Raw genomic sequence first — 17,820 nt, forward strand, 5'->3', positions numbered from 1 at the left:
AGGTCTTGTTGCATGTGGTCGATATGCTTCTCTTTATTCAGAGACCGTGGGCCACAATCCCTTCACTCATGGAAATCCTGGTAATTTATGGAGATGCGCCGGGACTCCAAGTTAACTGGGGGAAGAAGACAATTGTTCTCCTTCGGGGAAAGGGGAGGATCGTCCAGCTAGGAATCGGTTTATTCCAGGTTGAGGGTGGCGGAAGACAGCTTCACTATTTAGGCAACCCTCACCCAACAAAGGTATTGGGATCTCAATATCACTCCACTACTGTATAACGCGAGACATAACATTAAGGAAGCAGCCAAACTACGGACATCCATGGCAGGCAAGGGGGTGCTAGCAAAAATGGTATCCCTTCTCCATTTCCTCTACGTCCTCCAACACTATTACCTGATTCCATCCACCTTTTTCACTGAGATGCAGACTCAAATTACCAGTGTTGTGTTATTAATCAGGTGTACATAAACATTGCAAGCTTGTCAATAAAAAAGCAGATTTTATCTTTCCATTTTAGTTTAGAAATATCACAGAGTATAAAATCTAAGGGGGGGACTGAATACTTTCTATCTTGTGAATTAAAGTTGTATTCTTTGGACTATTTGCACCACGCATAATTAAAGAAGGTGACCAAGTGGAGAAACTGTTTGATGAAATGATGTATGAAAAAATCTCACATTCTCTCAAAATGTACCATATCAATGCCTTGTGGGCCTGTAAACTGATTCTGGGGAACTTCAGCTTGGGTGTGGAGTGTTTGGGTTTCTTAAAACCTTCCAATGGTGCCTTGAAACATATTCTTTTGAATTGATATCATTCAGAAGTTGGTGATTCAGAATAAAGTTTTCGAACAATACCATTTGATAATGAACATTGGCCACCCTTTCTTGTATTTTTGTTTTGAGGCAGTTACCCAAGACAAGTAGTAGAGGGTGAATTTAATGTAAGAGTATTTTAGACAAACATGAAGAATGTAGAACCAGAATACTGAGAAGTTTGCATAATTTCCGTTCTTTTTCAGTTTTTGCATAACTTTAAAAAAGTTAATTGCATTTTTCCAGAAATATGTGTCCATTGCAATTCTTTAACATATCTCATAAAATATAAAACCATCAATGTAAGACTGTTTTGGCAACTTCACCTGAAAAATCGAAAGTTACATATAAGCTTTCATTATACATTTTACTCAGGCACTCAGAGTATGGAATACATAACCTCAAATCTGACGATGAACAATATGTAATATTACATATAAAATGTGCTTTATTCTGTATTCCTCCAATCAGTCCTCACTGATAGTATATGGAATGTTCAAATACGACTTCAGATAATCTTCCATAGGTTTAGACATATTTTAGTTAAAAACAAATATATCACTTGCTAATAAACAACATTCCTGTTCAAACATCAGATCCTCAAGACACATTCAATGGGGCTTTATTTTTCTGACAAATACATGCCAACCCAGCAGATCGTCCAAATAATTGCTTCCTTAAGGAAGGATTTCGACCGTAAATGTTTTAATAGAAGGGGTTGTGCAAATATCAGACGTTAGCGTTATATGCTGTGAAAAATAATTGTAAGATTACCTATTTCGCAGTTCACAGCGATGAACTATTGAAATTCTAACTCCGATACCAATTAAACAACTAAGAAAGGTGTGGGCTTATACATTCCAGAGGTCAATAATATTTGTTTCAATAGTTAAACTTTATTTCTTCTGCCTGAATGCAGTCTACAGGTGGTTATTTTAGTATTAAATCGTTTTTTATTGACTGGGTATAATGCAAAGAGCAAAGTTGAGGTGCCTACAACCCAGTGGGCCGGCCAAGCATAGTCATGTCTTGCTGGTTATTTTCAAGGGTTACTTTATTTATTTATGTATTGGCACATCCAAGCATACAGCTAAAAGTGCTGGAATATCTATGGGTACTGTGAGCAAGCACTTTAGGTATACTTCTATACAGTGCTTAATTTGTAAAATATTAAGTGCAGGTGCTGACATTTTGTAGGAGGCCACATCCACTCCCCCAGCTCCACCCACTTCCACACTGGCTCCACCCACTTACTCTATTGGCTCCACCCACATCCTCAACTGGCACTGCTGAAAGCCAGAAGTAATACCTGGTCTGAATTCCTACTTTGGTAATATAATGTTTGACATGAAACACGTGGGTTTTCCAAGCTCCTTGTGAAGGACATCTTTAATAAAATCAAGGCAAAACCACAAAAGAGACTGGATGTTATGACTTTTGGAACTGAAGATAATGAACTTTTTCTGACCGTGAAAGGCCTGACTCTAAAGTAACGCTGAAATGACTACTTCTACTTCTGTTGCATTATGTGTCTCTCCAGGCTTGATTTTCAAATAACATTCTAAACTGCTAAACTATTTGTAAAAGACAATGCCACACCTTAAACACTTCTCAATTATTTTGCTCTCAGAACTTGGGGAATTCAACCACTGATATATGTACATTTTGCTGCCAAAGGATATATGACTCTGTAGAGCTCAGTGGTACAAGCCACTATTAAGGCATCTATCACATTAACAATATATTGGACTCTGCTAGATGCACCTCTCTGGCATATGCGCGACGTGTAAACTGATTTATGCACATCATTCACACATGTAATATGCCAAATATGTCATCTGAAACCTCATTAATATATGTATATATAAGGTCTCCAAAATGTGCATATATCATAGGCTTGAGTAAAATGCAGTGTCACAGGTATGTCTATAGACTAGTATACAATGCGGACCCTTTGTATATGCATGGTATGCAATACTGTTGTATCTGAAAATTACACTGTTCAAATGTGCAGATGACTTAAGCTTAACAGGGAATATAATGTAGGTCTGCAAACTTCACAGAACCACGTCAGAATTGTCCACCTGTGCAGTTTTCTGTTTTGACCACTCACCCTGCACTCCTACAGGCACACATCTCTCCCTGCACTCATACAGGCACGCTGCTCATCCTGCACTCATACAGGCACGCCGCTCACCCTGCACTCATACAGGCACGCTGCTCACCCTGCGCTCATAGTGGCACGCCGCTCACCCTGCACTCATACAGGCACGCCGCTCACCCTGCACTCATACAGGAACACCGCTCACCCTGCACTTATACAGGCACACCAGTCACCCCACACTCATACAGGCACATTGTGCACCCTGCACTCATACAGGCACACTTGCTCACCCTGCACTCATACAGGCACACCGCTCGCCCTGCACTCACACAGGCACACCGCACATCCTGCACTCATACAGGCACAGTGCGCTCCCTGCACTCGTACAGGCCACAGTGCTCACCCTGCACTGAAACAGGTACAGTGCTCACCCTGCACTGAAACAGGTACAGTGCTCACCCTGCACTCAAACAGGTACAGTGCTCACCCTGCACTCAAACAGGTACAGTGCTCACCCTGCATCCAAACAGGCACACCAGTCATCCTACACTCATACATGCACACAGGTCACCCTGCGCAGCACTTACCATGCACTCGTACAGGCACCGTGCTCACAGGCATTCAAACAGGCACACCAGTCATCCTGCACTCACAAATAAAGAAAATGGAAAGACTTAAAGCACACACAGTAATCTGTATAGTCGTAAATATGCATGACCACGCACACCTTAAATCCCTTTGGTACCTTTAGAAGAACACTGTCTTTCTGTAAACAGAACTTTTAAGGTTAAAACTGTTAATGCACTCAGAGTCTAACAATGAACCCTCCATGTTCGTCTTTCCAGCAGTTGTGATTAATCTGCCCGCCTGGCCTCTCTTCATTGCAGTGAGTAATAAAGACAGGAAGCAGGTCTGGACACTTCTAGGGGCCGTTGCTGCCTTTAAAGCGTCTGTAGTCTGAAACGTATGTAAAATGCCCAAGACGAAATTGCATACCAGTTAATGTAATGCAAACTTCTCTTTAAATGTGCAGGGAGGCCAGGAGCATTGTTAGACCATCTTCGGATGGCACCTCCATACCAAACTCAAAATTCCAACACGCTGTTTATACGTTACAGCATTACTGCTGCCATTATCACATACCTAATGCAGATGTCCTGCTCTCCCGACAGTCAATCCTGTCAATGGCGATGTGCGGACTGGGGCTGCAGCCTGGCTCCAATCTACAAAGACTCTGCAGCTCCAAGAAGTAGGGAATCGGGATTTAGCAACAGTGGTGACAAAAGTAATGCGCGCCGTGCTGAATTGCTAACAAAATGATCTGCACTGCACCCGTTACTCTCACGTGGGCTAACTGCCAAATATCCTGTGGGCCCCTCCTCCAGCCCCTGCTCTTTGAAGAAAAAGCTTCCAGGCCAGCATGGTGTGGGGGAGGGATTCACAAGGAAGTGACCTTCAACTCAACTCTGCCTCGCTTGTCTCTGGCGCTGTGTGTCCCGCCCAGGCAAAAAAACGTAACAGACAGACCTTCAGAAACAAATACACGGGCATTACACGGGCATTGTAAAATGACGCGCCCACCTCCGTGATGATACAACCCTGCCTCCAGGTTCGCACATGGGCAGCTACACTGTGAAATTACTTTCACAGTGCTTAAGCGCGAGTTTCAGGTTACGTACTGCCTGAAACAGCTGGTGGGTGTTTTTTTTGTTTACTGTACTGTTCTACAGTAATCGTCCCATGTAGACCCGGCCCTGAGAAATAAGTGCCGGTGCTTAGCCCCGGAAAGCACCGGCACAAATTAAGCACTGCTTCTATATGGGTAAATTAATTATACTAAAAAAATTTAAACTTATTAATTCTGAATTTGTTGATTTTCTTAGAAGGCTGCCGATTGCCTTCAATGAGGTTAGTAATTTCTTTCTACGTTTAGTTGTTTTTAATAGTTTTATATTTAACTTAGTCACATGTAATGTATTGTGTCATTTTAATTATATGTTACATTATATTTTGTATATATTTTCCTGAGCACAGTAACCAGTACTGCTTCTAAGCACTGTGCCAGTTGGCCTAATTGAATGTAACAGTAGACATGATTGCTTTAAGAGTCTGGAGCTGAGCATCTTCAATTCATTTTCAAGACAGCAGAACAAAGCCACAAGTTTGAGAGTGGAGGAACATCATAGGGTTAAGAGCGAGTGAAATTTCATCAGTCTGTTACCTTTCATGGCGTTACTGCCAATAAAACAGTGAATTGGTATATTCATTCAATATCTCTTCAGAAAAATCCTTCTCCTGTAAATGTAATCAACTCCAAGCACAAGCCTCACTTTTCTGTAAGAGCTTCCAGTTTAATGGCTCCTGGTAAAGTAACATTTCTGCAGCATGTGGTACATACAAATATCTGTCCTGAGTCATGGTATGCTTAGATAATATGGTAAATATCTGTCCTGAGTCATGGTATGCTTAGATAATATGGTAATTAACCGAAGGAACACAAGTTCCTTCCCCATTCAAAGTTTCCACATTTCTGGGCATCCATCCTGTGATGTCTGGTTAGTTCTCACTTGATTGCGTCGCTCTTCGGTGTGTATTCTTCTGTGTTCATTGAGATTGTATTTCCTATTAAAACTTTTGTGACACTCGCTGCATGTAAATGGTTTTTCACCTGTATGTATTGTCCGGTGCCGATTAAGATCACCCTTTCTACTGAAACTTTTATCGCAGTCAGTACATGCATATGGTCTCAAGTCTGTATGTGGTCTATTCAATCTAAGGAATTCTCCTTCCTGATTAAAATGCTGATCATATTCAGTGCACGAGAAATGCCCATGGTTTTGATCCATCTGTTGAAGACATGTATTAAGAGCTGCATTCCTTAGATTACTTTCACATTCATTATACATACTTGATTTTTCTCCTGTGACTGTCTCGTGATGTAAATTGCCCTTTGTTGAGTTACTGAAAATACTTTCCAACTGAGGAATTTCCTTCTCTTCAAATTCAGGAATATTTTGCAGCCACAGCTGGTTTCTGGAATTTGTTCCTTCCTCAAGACTCAGCACGACCTTAGAGTTGACTTTTTTCAATAAAGTTTCACAAGATTTTGTCTTTTTTGCTTGTGTCCCAGGATTCAGAGTTTTACTTTGTTTGGTTTTGTCGTCACCTGTAACAGTACATTTAAAGTCTAGTCAGTACCGTTCTGCTGAACTTAAATAAACACTATGACAGAGATAATATTTCATTCCAAACAACAGATTTTAAGATAGTAAAATTGAAACACAATTCATATACCTGATGAGATAAGGATCTTTGTATAAAATAATAATGCTTTCCCTTTCATTTAAAAATAAAAATGTTCACACAAAAAAATCTGAAATTCAGCTCTTGATCTGATTTGTTACAACTTGTGACTTATGGATTCCACATACATGTAGTAATAGGCTTTTGCAGGTTCCATACCACCCCTAGTTGTCAGAATTAGTTCCTTTTTCAGGCTATGATCACTGGTGCACATAAATTCTTCATCCAATGTGTATTCCATAGAGATTATAGGTTTTACCTCCCATTAGAATTATCACAGGATGATTCCACAAAATGTCAGAGACAAAACACCCCTTTCAAATGTTATGCACTGTGTCAGACAACTTCGTTCCGATCCAATGAGTTGATTGAGACACTTTTGTTCAATATAACTTTAAAGAACTGTAGATCCATGTCAATTTAAAAAGGACAAACATGGAGGTAAACCCTTTCAGGTATAATGCCCTCAGCACTAAGAGTCCAAAAGAAGGATCTTCACTTCCGGAGGGGCCTGATGCATCGACAGTAAGGTTAATTGTTCAACAGAATTAGATCATGATAGACTATAGAGTTGTAGAACTATACAGTAGTACACAATGTAGAAATATGTGTACACGTAGAGTAATTAAAATTGATGACTCTCCGAAGAATTTGGGAAATAAATAAAATAAATATTAGGTGACTATCAAAGGATGTGTAAGTCATTTAGTTCACCTAACCATACTACCCGACAATCCAACTGGCACATCTAATACATTTCAAGAAGAAATATATAATGTCCTAAGTCAAGGAAATGAGGACAGCAGAAATGCTGTATCAATGGCTTAATATGCTGGGAGTTTAAAGAAAGTGCTGAACACAATAGAACTTTTTATGAAAGGTAAATAGAAAGCAAATATATGGAAACATTTTTGTATATGGATTTTATGACGAATAGGAATAGATATGTATATGGAAGCTATTTTAATATATACTTTATCTGTAATATGTATGAAAGAATTTGAAATATTTTTTAATAAGGAAACTTACTAAATAGAAGTCTTTGTTAGATCATTTCACAACGTGTGTGATGAATATCATTTGAGACTACGGGGATTGTTGCTGGCACGTAGATAAAGCTGGGTAAGATAAGCCTCTGTCTCAGAGTCATTTAGTGAGACTACCTCTCTCTACACTTGCAGCAGGGACTAGACATAAAAACATGCAAAAAACACAGCATGATCACGGATTTTACATAATGGCCTCTCAGACTGCTGGCTAAGTGTATCCGTAAAAAATTACAGAAGTGGGTTAGTGAGAAATGGACTTCTTGGAGAACGCACATGATATCAAATTAAGCCTGCAGAACTGGCAAGTTGTATCAATGAAAAGCTCTCCAGGACATTTCAGAAAGGACATTTGTGGAAATTACCTATCAGGAGCAAAGAGAAAGCCTTCCCATCACCTGAAACAGTTCTGGGTTTCATCGCATTTGAAACCTTCGTAAACAGGCAGATTCAGGTTTGCTGATTGAGATCATATTAAAGCTCCCAAACGGAATTACAGAAAGCAGTTGGAAAAGCCAAGAAGGAACATTACAGTTGTGAAATAGCAGAGGAGGATTACAGTACAAATAAGCAGTCTAAGCGGTGTGAAAATGTTGACCCAGTCAGTTTACTTGGAATACCTAGTTCTTGCTTGCATGGAACTGGCTGATGTATGTAATGTATGTATGTATGTAAATGTATAGGCATTTATATAGAGCACTACTTACCCGGAGGGTCCCAAGGCGCTTCGACCGCTGCGAAACCCTTCCTGGCTTCCCTGAGAGATGGTCCCTTAATGGGTATCTCCAGGGTGAGACCAGGCATCCCCGGCGGTCTGGTGGGGCCGTTAGTGAAGATGAGGCAAGCTAATGCCCAGAGTTGCCGAGTGTGATCGCTGATCAGAGTGGGCACCGAGGCGAGAGAATGATCGAGTCCGCTGACCCTGGTCCAGAAACCTGCCGCGCCGGGAATCGAACCCTGGTCCTGGGCCGTCCTCTGCTCTCGGGTCTGCCGCCTCTAACCAGTGAGCCACACTACTTCACGGCTTTGCTGGTGTCATCTATAAAAATATAACAGTGCTATGTTTAGAAAACTACAAACGTCCTACTTGGATCAAAGGATTCTGGATATCACCTGTTTAAACAAAGTCCTTTAGCTTTAAAAAACTTCCAACGTGCCCTCTGATTTATAAAATGTGCAATGCTTTCCTTGAAAAAGGGTTAGCAGGCCACATTCAAAGTACTCTTACAGGAAGGGAATCTGTCCTCCATAAAATATGACTAATTTGAGGCAAATCTCCCAATATTGGTCAAGGTAGGTGAGCAGGTGATCCAAGCCCTACTCCAGGACCAGAATGAGCTAGCTGAGCTATGGGATTTCGCCCTGCCAGCGTTTCGCACCACACATAGGATTGAGAAGCCCTTTTCAACAGAATACTAATTTCTCTCAGTCTGTGCTCAGTGGTTGCCAGCAGTGCAAATATTATGTGATTTAAAATGTGCCACCTGCTGCTAGATATTTTAATAACGAGATTAGGCCACATGATGGCAGATAAATCCTGGTGAGCTTCAATCCCAGAAGGAAAGCCCTAACACATAAAGGTGATAACGTTCCTCCTAGAAAGTGACATAAGAGCAGCCCTTCAAGCCCTCTTGTATCTGAAGAGTGGCTTTACTCTTCTCCATGGCCTCGCAGACTCTACACTGTCCGCCTGCCCCCCCCCTTAAAGACATCCTTCATGCCACAGCACGCCTCAAGGGCCTACAGACATATGGCCACATCTAGGCCACCCTGATGGAACTCTAATGGCTCCCTTTGCCAACCTGCACTGTCATCAGAACCACCTACATCTATACAAGCATTACCTACAACTATTCGGCTGACACGCTTAAAACCTCTGGTGGCTATCTGCACACCCACAGCCAAATGCCATCAAACTGGAGACAAAATGGAAAAAGAAAGCTAAGGCAGCAAGCCATATCTATTTAGGGAACATCCTTGTATCTATCAGGACCACCATAACTGTGTCCCAATGTAAGAAATACATTAAGACAACAAGTTGCTTACTTTTGGTAAGGCTCTGTTTTGGTGTATAATCTAATCGCAGAGTCCTCACCTTTGAATACTTCCCAGGTTCCAGTCTGGATACAGAAACTTTTGTTAGTGGCGCTCTCACACGCTGCTATGTGGCACCATAGTGCTACGTGTTGGCTCTGAAAGGGACAGGATCTGAGCCACATAGGCTGCGAGGGTTCTGTCATTACAACCCACCATAGCGCAGAGACACGCCGTTGAGCGTATTCAGGCGCTTTATAAACTTGCCTATTATTATTATGCTTATTTTGAAATGAGCCCCCGGGAGAGCCAAGTCCTGGGGGCATTTGTTATAAAAAGGAGGGCCCCCTCCTACGGTTCTTCGAGCCCGGGGTCCACCACCTTTGCGGGGCTTAATTTACATATTGGAGGGGAGTCGCGTGTACCACCCTCCATGGGCTCTTTAGAGCCCAGGTGACCAACACCCCCAGCGGGGATTTACAGCGAATGGCCAGCTAATAAATAACATCAGGGCCCCTCCAGGACCACCAGTAAGTCCCACCCAGCAGGATTACTGAGAGGTCATTGGATGCCCCGCCCCCTTTGTCCTGCACTCTGCAAGCGCCGCCTAGCCTAGCTGATATGGGGTGAAACTCCAAAACAGGTCTCGGGATGCTGGTTTAAGGTCCAGAGAGGACCCGGCTTGACAGCTCGGGCTGGACTGTTCCCATAAGGAGCAGGGTCAAGACTGATTTGATTATGGCTGGGTCTAAACTGGGGTGGCATGGTGAGCAAAAAACAATGGATTTAACCCAGATGTCTTCACTGGGGGTGAATGTTTGATTTACTCAGCTTTCAGTCCATCATTTGTTGCTAAAACGACTATCAAAATCAATGAGACGTACAGAATCTAATACGCCTAAACGCGCCATGACTTAACCATTGCCACGTTTTGGTTTTTATTGTGTTTTCATGAAGAGAAATTATGTTTTGAATAAATTGAATCTTTTTGATATTTTTAAATAATGAAGATGATTTTAACAATTATTAACCGCATCGCTGCTGCGGCGATTCTTGCGCTGTGCGGCTTTTTTCAATTTACCGCGTTACATGACGAGCTCAGCTCGTCATCAGCACACGCCACCCGTGGCTGATGACGAGCTGAGCTCGTCATCAGCAGCGAAGGGGTTAAAGTAATTTGAAATCTTTTTGAGCATTTTTTTGATCTGTTACATTGAGCTTAATAACAGTGAGTGATAGTTTAAAAACTGTTCAGTTGCCTAGGAGTTCTTTTCCATTATATGTCCCTTGCTCGCTGTGCCACTGGATTTATTGTAGCCTGGCTGACGAGGGGTTAATTAGTCTGACATAGTGGGGCTGCTGAGAGCTGGCTGGAGGACCAGCCCTCTTTCCCAACCACACCTCCTGGAGCACTACTGGTTGGGGGATAAAGTCTCCTTGGATGCTGAGAGTCCTTGGGGGCCAAGAATGCTCCTGTTACCACCAGTAAGTCACACACAGCGGGAATGCTGAGAGCTCATTGGAGGCCCTCCTCCCCTTTATTCACCCACTGTACAGACCCATACAGCCACTCACACACCCACTCAGACACTCACATAACCACTCACACACCGAGTCACAGACCCATACTGCCGCTCACACATCCACTCACAGACCCATAGTGCCACTCACACATCCACTCACAGACCCATATAGCCACTCGCACACCCACTCACAGACCCATAAAAGCACTCACTCACAAACCCATACAGCCACTCACACACCCAGGCAGAGGCCTATACAGAAACTCACATACCCTCTCTCAAAGTTTACAATTCGGAACTAACATTTTTAAAAAAACCTTAGAAATTCACAGAAAAACTATATTCTTACAGGGACGCGCTATCGTTCGGAAATACAATTTAAAAAAACATAGAAATTCACTGAAAAAACAAAGGTTACAGGGACATTAGCGGTAGGGTGAGATTTCAATTGTACAAAACCATTGAAATTCAGCACCTGTAGTTACCTGAGCTAACTAGAACGTATGCCCCCACAATGCACTGCTTATGATCTCACATATTACATCATCATCACATGTCACATGGTCACTGACGTCATGGATGACATCATCCACAAAATCACTCAAAAACCTATACAACCACTAATACAACCATTTACACATCTACACAACCATTCACATGCCCATTCACAGACCCATATAATTACTCACACACCAGGAGCCACTCATACACCCACTGACCCACTCAATAGCCTCTCAAAAATCACTCATGCACCCATATGGTACTTATACAACGAGTCAGACACCCATACAGCAACTCATACACTCATCCCTACAGCTACTCACACACCCACTTATTCACCCATACAGTCACTCACATACCCACTCACTAGCCAGTATCTCAAAACAGCCACTCATTCACCCATACAAGCACTCACACACCCAGCCTTTAATATACATATTCACACATCCATACAGGCACTCATACATCAACTCACTCACCCATACAGCCATTCACACAGACACTCAATCTCCAATACAGGCACTCACATGCCAACTCATTTAACAAAACAGCCACTCACTCACCTCAATCAATCAATCAAATAAACGTTATTTGGTTTTTATTCAGAAAACCATAAAAGTTGCAGATACAAGTACATAAAAACAAAGTAGGAAAATACATTTGTGCGGGGGGATCTTAGCGTGACCAACACTAAAATGAAAACTCTTTTTCAAATGTTGCCCACTTTCATGACGTAGGACTTTGAATTGTTAATTGACAGGTCCCGATCAGTCATGAATCTAGAGAATGTAGTTAAAAGGGATTGCAAACCCAATTTAGTCCTAGATATGAGGACGGCGGCATCCGCATATAGCAGGACGGGGATGCCACGCCGCCCTACACAAGGGTAATCAACTCCAGTTGCTCTTAAGGCACTATCCAGTTCATTTATGTAGAAATTTAATAAAAAAAGAAGGCAGAATGCACTCCCCTCAATCGCAAAGTCCATAGTGACCTGCAAATCCTGTGAAAACCTAACATTAGCTTTAGTTGAAATGTGCAGGTCCTCGAGAAAATGAACAATACTGTTCTCCACCCCCATTGCCCTCATGGACTGCCACAGTTTGGCCCTATTGTCAAACGCGGATGACAAGTCCATGAAGGCGAGATGGATAGTTCCGGGGCGGCAACAGTATATTTTCTCAGTATCATAGATATATTAAGACACTGAGCAACGGTAGAGCGTCCTGGCCGGAATCCATACTGGAGATCCGACATGATCTCATGCTCCTCTGCCCATGTTGATAGTCTCTGTAAAAGAATACGTCCTACCACTTTAACCACTGAATCAATGAGCGAGATCGGTCTATAACAGTGGGTACTACTTTTATTGCACTTCTTGAAAGCAGGGACTATAGTGGAAGAGGTCCAAGATTGGGGACAGCCATTCTTTGCCGCTGCATTAAATACAGCCTCCAGTATCGGGGCCCAGAACGGGAGGTCCGACTTAAAGAAGTCTGGGGGCAATCCCATCTGGTCCTGGCGACTTTATTAATAGATAGTCCTATACTACCAGCCATAACCTCACCCATTTTAAAAGTTATTACAGGGTCCTTTATATCCCGGCTTTTTTGGCAATAAAGCTCAAGAGGGCAGTCAAACATAGATTTAAAGTGGAGCACCCACTCCTCCTCTGTGATGTGATAGTCTAAAGACCCCCCTTCCTGATCAAAAAGGGGCCGATTCACAACACTCCAGAACCTTGAGCTGTTCCCAAGAGAGCTTGAGTCAATCAGCTCCCTCCAAGCCTCTTCCTTCAGGGCACCCTTCCGTTTAGCCAGGGCTGACATATTTCTTTTGACGAGCACATACCTCAGATTGACTGGAGTGGGCTAGAAGGATTCACTTTGGGCATTAATGGTCTTTAATATGCTCTGCCCTCCCATGTGGACTAGACTCTCTTTTTTTTCCTGTATATAGGTCATTGAAGGGGAGCTGCGGTTGCTTTGACGGACCGGTCGACAGAGGTGGCGCTTGAGGGGGGCCTTGTATGTATTATGTGCATTATTCCACACAACTGACCAACCTACTGTGCTCTAGAGAAAATGTTGTCAGTAACGCACTGTGATTGTACCGTATATGGCGCTCAACTGTACTCAATGCTTCGCTTTGTCTTTAACAAAATGCTAAATAAAGTTTTTTAAAAAGTGAAAACCCCCTCATATGGGGCAATCCAACTCAGAGATACAAGATGTTGTTGGATTTCCACAGGGGTGTATGTTAAAATCCCCAGAAACCAAAAGATTATGTATGTATGAGGGGGGCCAAAAGATTCTCTTATAATCGCTCCCAAAGTAGTAATGTTACAGGCCTCGTAAGGACACTCACTTATCTATACAACCACTTATGCAGCCACTCACTCACTCATACAGCCATTCAGACACCCACTTATTCACCCATACATTCACTCAAATACAGTCATTCACACAGCCGCTCACTCACCCATAGAGCCACTCACACAACCACACACTCACCAATGAGCTACTCACACACCTACTTATACACCCATACAGCTACTCACACATCCATACAGCCACTCACATAACCACTCACACCTGGATACACACAGTCACACAGCCACTCACATAATTTATATTAGAAGTAGCATAACCTATATGTTTAACAATCAAACTCTTACATAAAACTTGCACATGGATGGTGTCATTTGAGATTTCATCAGTGAGGACATTGGCCATGTCATGACTGATGTAATATGTGAGGCCATAAGCAGTGCATTGCGGGGGCTTAAGTTATAGTAAGCTAGGTAACTAATTCCCATAAATTTCTATGGTTTTGTACGAGTGAAATATGAGCCTAACTAGAATGCCCCAGTGACCTTTGCTCTTTAGTGAAATATATATATATATATATATATATATATATATATATATATATATATATATATATATATATATATATATATAGGCTCAACCACTTCTCAGTTTCAATGAAAAGAAAGGCAGCACTCTCGGGATTTCAGCACAGATGAGTTATTTATTATTAGCTCGACAGACGCGTTTCGGGAAAGCTCCCTTCGTCGGTGTCAAACATTTACGCTCTGCGCAGCGCCTTTTTTTAGCCTGGGCCCCAGAAAACGAGGAATGGTCAAATAAAATTATATCTTGGTTTAGATACATAGACGACCTGTTCCTAGTCTGGAATGGCTCGTCAGAAGAGGCAGAATGTTATGTAAAAGTGTTAAACAACAACAGTTGCAATCTAGTCTTTACTGGCCAGATAAGTTCATTATCAGCTAATTATCTGGATCTGAAAGTGGAGATTTGTGATGGTAAAGTCAAAACAGCACTTTACAGAAAACCCACTGCGGGAAACAGGACACTACATGCGTCGAGAAGCCATCCCCACAGCCTAGTTAAAAGCATCCCCTATGGGGAATTCATGAGACTTAGACGCAACTGTTCGTTTGATTCTGATTTCAAAGAAGCTGTCGCTGAAAGTATCGACAGATTTCTGGCAAGAGGTTACAAGAAAAATCTCTTAGACAATGCACTCCGACGTGTTCAACAACTACCGAGGGAGTCATTGTTCAAAAAGAAAAAAGAGAAATCCAATCTGGAAGAAGGGAGGTTTCGCCTAATAACCACATACTCTTGTGATTCAAATAAACTCAGATTTCTGATGAAGAAACATTGGCATGTCCTTAAGACGGATAACATTATTGGTATGGACATCCCCCCCGGCACCCCTCATTACCTTTAAAAAGGCAAGGTCTCTTCGTGACCAACTAGTGCACAGTCATCTAGATCCAATAGTGAAGAAAACTGGATCAATAAAAGAAGCGAAGGGATTCTTCCCCTGTGGAAGATGCAAAGCTTGTGCATATAGTAAGCGTGTACTATCCTATGAAGTGAAGGGATGTAAGGGAGGCAGAAGAATCAATAAATTCATGTCCTGCCACACGAGTCATGCTGTATACGGTCTACGCTGTCCCTGTAAACCTATCTATATAGGGAGCACAATCAATCCAGTGAAACTTAGAATCCTGGAGCATATGAGAGCAATTGCTAGCAAGGATTTTTCTTATCCAGTCGCTCAACACTTAGCGATCAAGCACAAGAGCGATAGGAATCTGCTACAATACTTTTGATTGGACCATGTCCCAGATAATGTCAGGGGAGGGGACAGGCTACTAAAGCTCAGGAGACTAGAGTCACGATACATACTGGACCTACAGTCAAAGGTCCCTGCAGGCCTTAACAGCGGGGAAGAGATGTCTATACATTTAGGCTAATTCACAGAGAGTCATACAGCTAAGGTATCTTATGGAATTCGATTGTTTGCACATGGACTGATCATGTATCATGTATCTGGATCTATTTCTCCATTATATCTATCTTCTAGAACAAATTTGAGAATCTAAAATATGTTTCAGGATATAAAATATGAAAGTTTTGTTGTTGAGTATGTCCGGAGTGTTCCGTTATCTCTGCTTTCGGGATGCGGTGTACTGTGTGATATATATTCACTTTGAGTCTGGACCAATCTTAAATCATTTCTGTGTAACGGACAACGGTGGTTTATAGTGAAATTAAATTGATGGTTATATTGGTTACATCATGGGGGATGTAGCAATCCGAATTGGGTTGCAATAGCCGATCTACGGCTTGATAGCTAATTAGAAATGAGCATTGTTTGACTGTAAAGATATTCAATGAAATGTGTCGTTATGTGTAAATGTTCACTTCTTGTAAATATGTTATTTACACATGTCCCACTTATAGTCAAGTCAAAAGGTATGTTTATTATGACCTTAGTCATTTAAACAGGTGCAAGAGAGTTTCAAAAAGTTAAAACGTTCACATAAAGACATTTAAAACATTATAACAATAAAATCCGTCAAATATAAGTTAAAACTCTTACACACGCTTCTTCCTTTGTCGACAACCATAAAATTGCATTTAAATTAGCATTCTGCATTTATGAATAAAACCCATTCTACCTCCTTCTGCTAGACTGATTTCATTAGTTTAAAATGCTTTAGCATATACATGTTATTCCCGGTTTCTTAGATCACTCAATGCTGCTTTTATGTATTTCCCAAGAGCAATCGCAATATCGATGGTGGGTATTTCAGTTAATAAGTTAGCTGCCTGCGCTCTAGAGCTTATAGCATATTTTAGGAACACGGGTCGTAACCACAGTTTCCGCTGTTCCAGTAATAACAGGCAATCAAGAAGGATGTGTACCAGATCTCCTTTGCACCCCAAATTACACTTACAACATCCATTTTGATCTAACAATTTCTTTTTCAAATCTTTATTTGTTAACAATGGGTTTATACCAACCCTCAGCCTTAAGATCTCCTGCCTAAGGCCGCTGTTGGGAAGGATGTCTAGGTAGGGGAACCAGTTTTCATTTAACCAAGCGCCCATCATATGTGTTATTGATTTCTTTTTCGCTAAATATTCCATATCAGTCAATCTCGATATTTCCTTCCCCTTTGATTTCAACTCACACCTATTAGGAGGAGTTGATGTGTTTCCTGGTTCACCTCGACCTTTAATTTTTTACAAATTTGGGTAACTCTTTCCCTACACATTTTTGCCCATTTTAGATTACTCGATAGGATTTCCTTCTTGCACCATTGTGCTACTTTTTGTCCCTCAGGGTCTTCCAGTCGTTTCCAAAGTCTGAGTATTGCCATTTGAGTTAGTGTCTCCCAGGACTTTGTGCCTATTTCCCTTCTTATGGCTTGCACCATAGCAGATTGTGGGAGAGAGAGGAGTCCTTTGAGGCATTATCCCTCTACCAAGTCCCAGGCTCCTTTACCGCTCAAATAAAGGATTTCTGCCCCATACAGAACTTGGGAGGGTATCATTGCCTCAAAGGCCCTTAGCATTGGTCTGTGCGACATCTCACCGTAATCCCTATTAAACATTTTTAGGCCGCATATCGATGTGTGTGCTTTGGCTTTTTGTGTATTCAAATGCGTATCCCAGTTTAGTCTTTTGTCAAACCATATACCTAGGTAGCGATACTCATTCACCGTCTCCAGTTTAAGCTCACCTAGGTACCAATTGAATCTGGTTAATTTTTTCCCAAAGCAAAGAACTTTAGTTTTATCCAGATTGACAGTTAGAAATGTATTAACACAGTATGCGTTGAAGGCATTAAGCTTACGCTGGAGGCCTATCTCTGTCTGATCTACTATAACCAAATCGTCTGCATATAATAGGCAGGACACCTTGTTTCCGTCCATTCTAGGACTTGCACTACCCTCGACCTCTAGATGGGCCGGGAGGTCTGACAGGAATATAGAGAATAACCGCGGCGCTAACACACAACCCTGTCTTAGACCGTTACTGATGGGTATTTTTTGCGTTAAAGTGCCCTCTGTATCCTTGATGACTTGCGCCCAGTTCTCATTGTGTAGTTCCTTTATTATTACCAGAAGGTCACTCGGGATATTTACTTTAAGTAGTGTTTCCCATAGG

At 41.9% G+C, this 17,820-nt stretch overlaps 1 protein-coding gene across 1 annotated transcript in view; it reads right to left on the reverse strand.

Annotated features, from left to right (window-relative positions):
• Positions 1-923: 923 nt before the first annotated feature.
• The window catches only part of LOC147748671 (uncharacterized), a 121,551-nt gene continuing 104,654 nt past the window's right edge, over positions 924-17,820 (reverse strand). Inside the window, exon 6 of the mRNA XM_086963539.1 lies at positions 924-6,085. Coding sequence (XP_086819665.1) covers positions 5,433-6,085 — 653 coding nt within the window. The 3' untranslated portion in view covers positions 924-5,432. The remainder of the gene's footprint in view (positions 6,086-17,820) is intronic.

This window comes from Lissotriton vulgaris, chromosome 1_1 (genome assembly GCF_964263255.1).
Source record: "Lissotriton vulgaris chromosome 1_1, aLisVul1.2, whole genome shotgun sequence".
In the NCBI taxonomy this organism is placed as follows: domain Eukaryota; kingdom Metazoa; phylum Chordata; class Amphibia; order Caudata; family Salamandridae; genus Lissotriton; species Lissotriton vulgaris.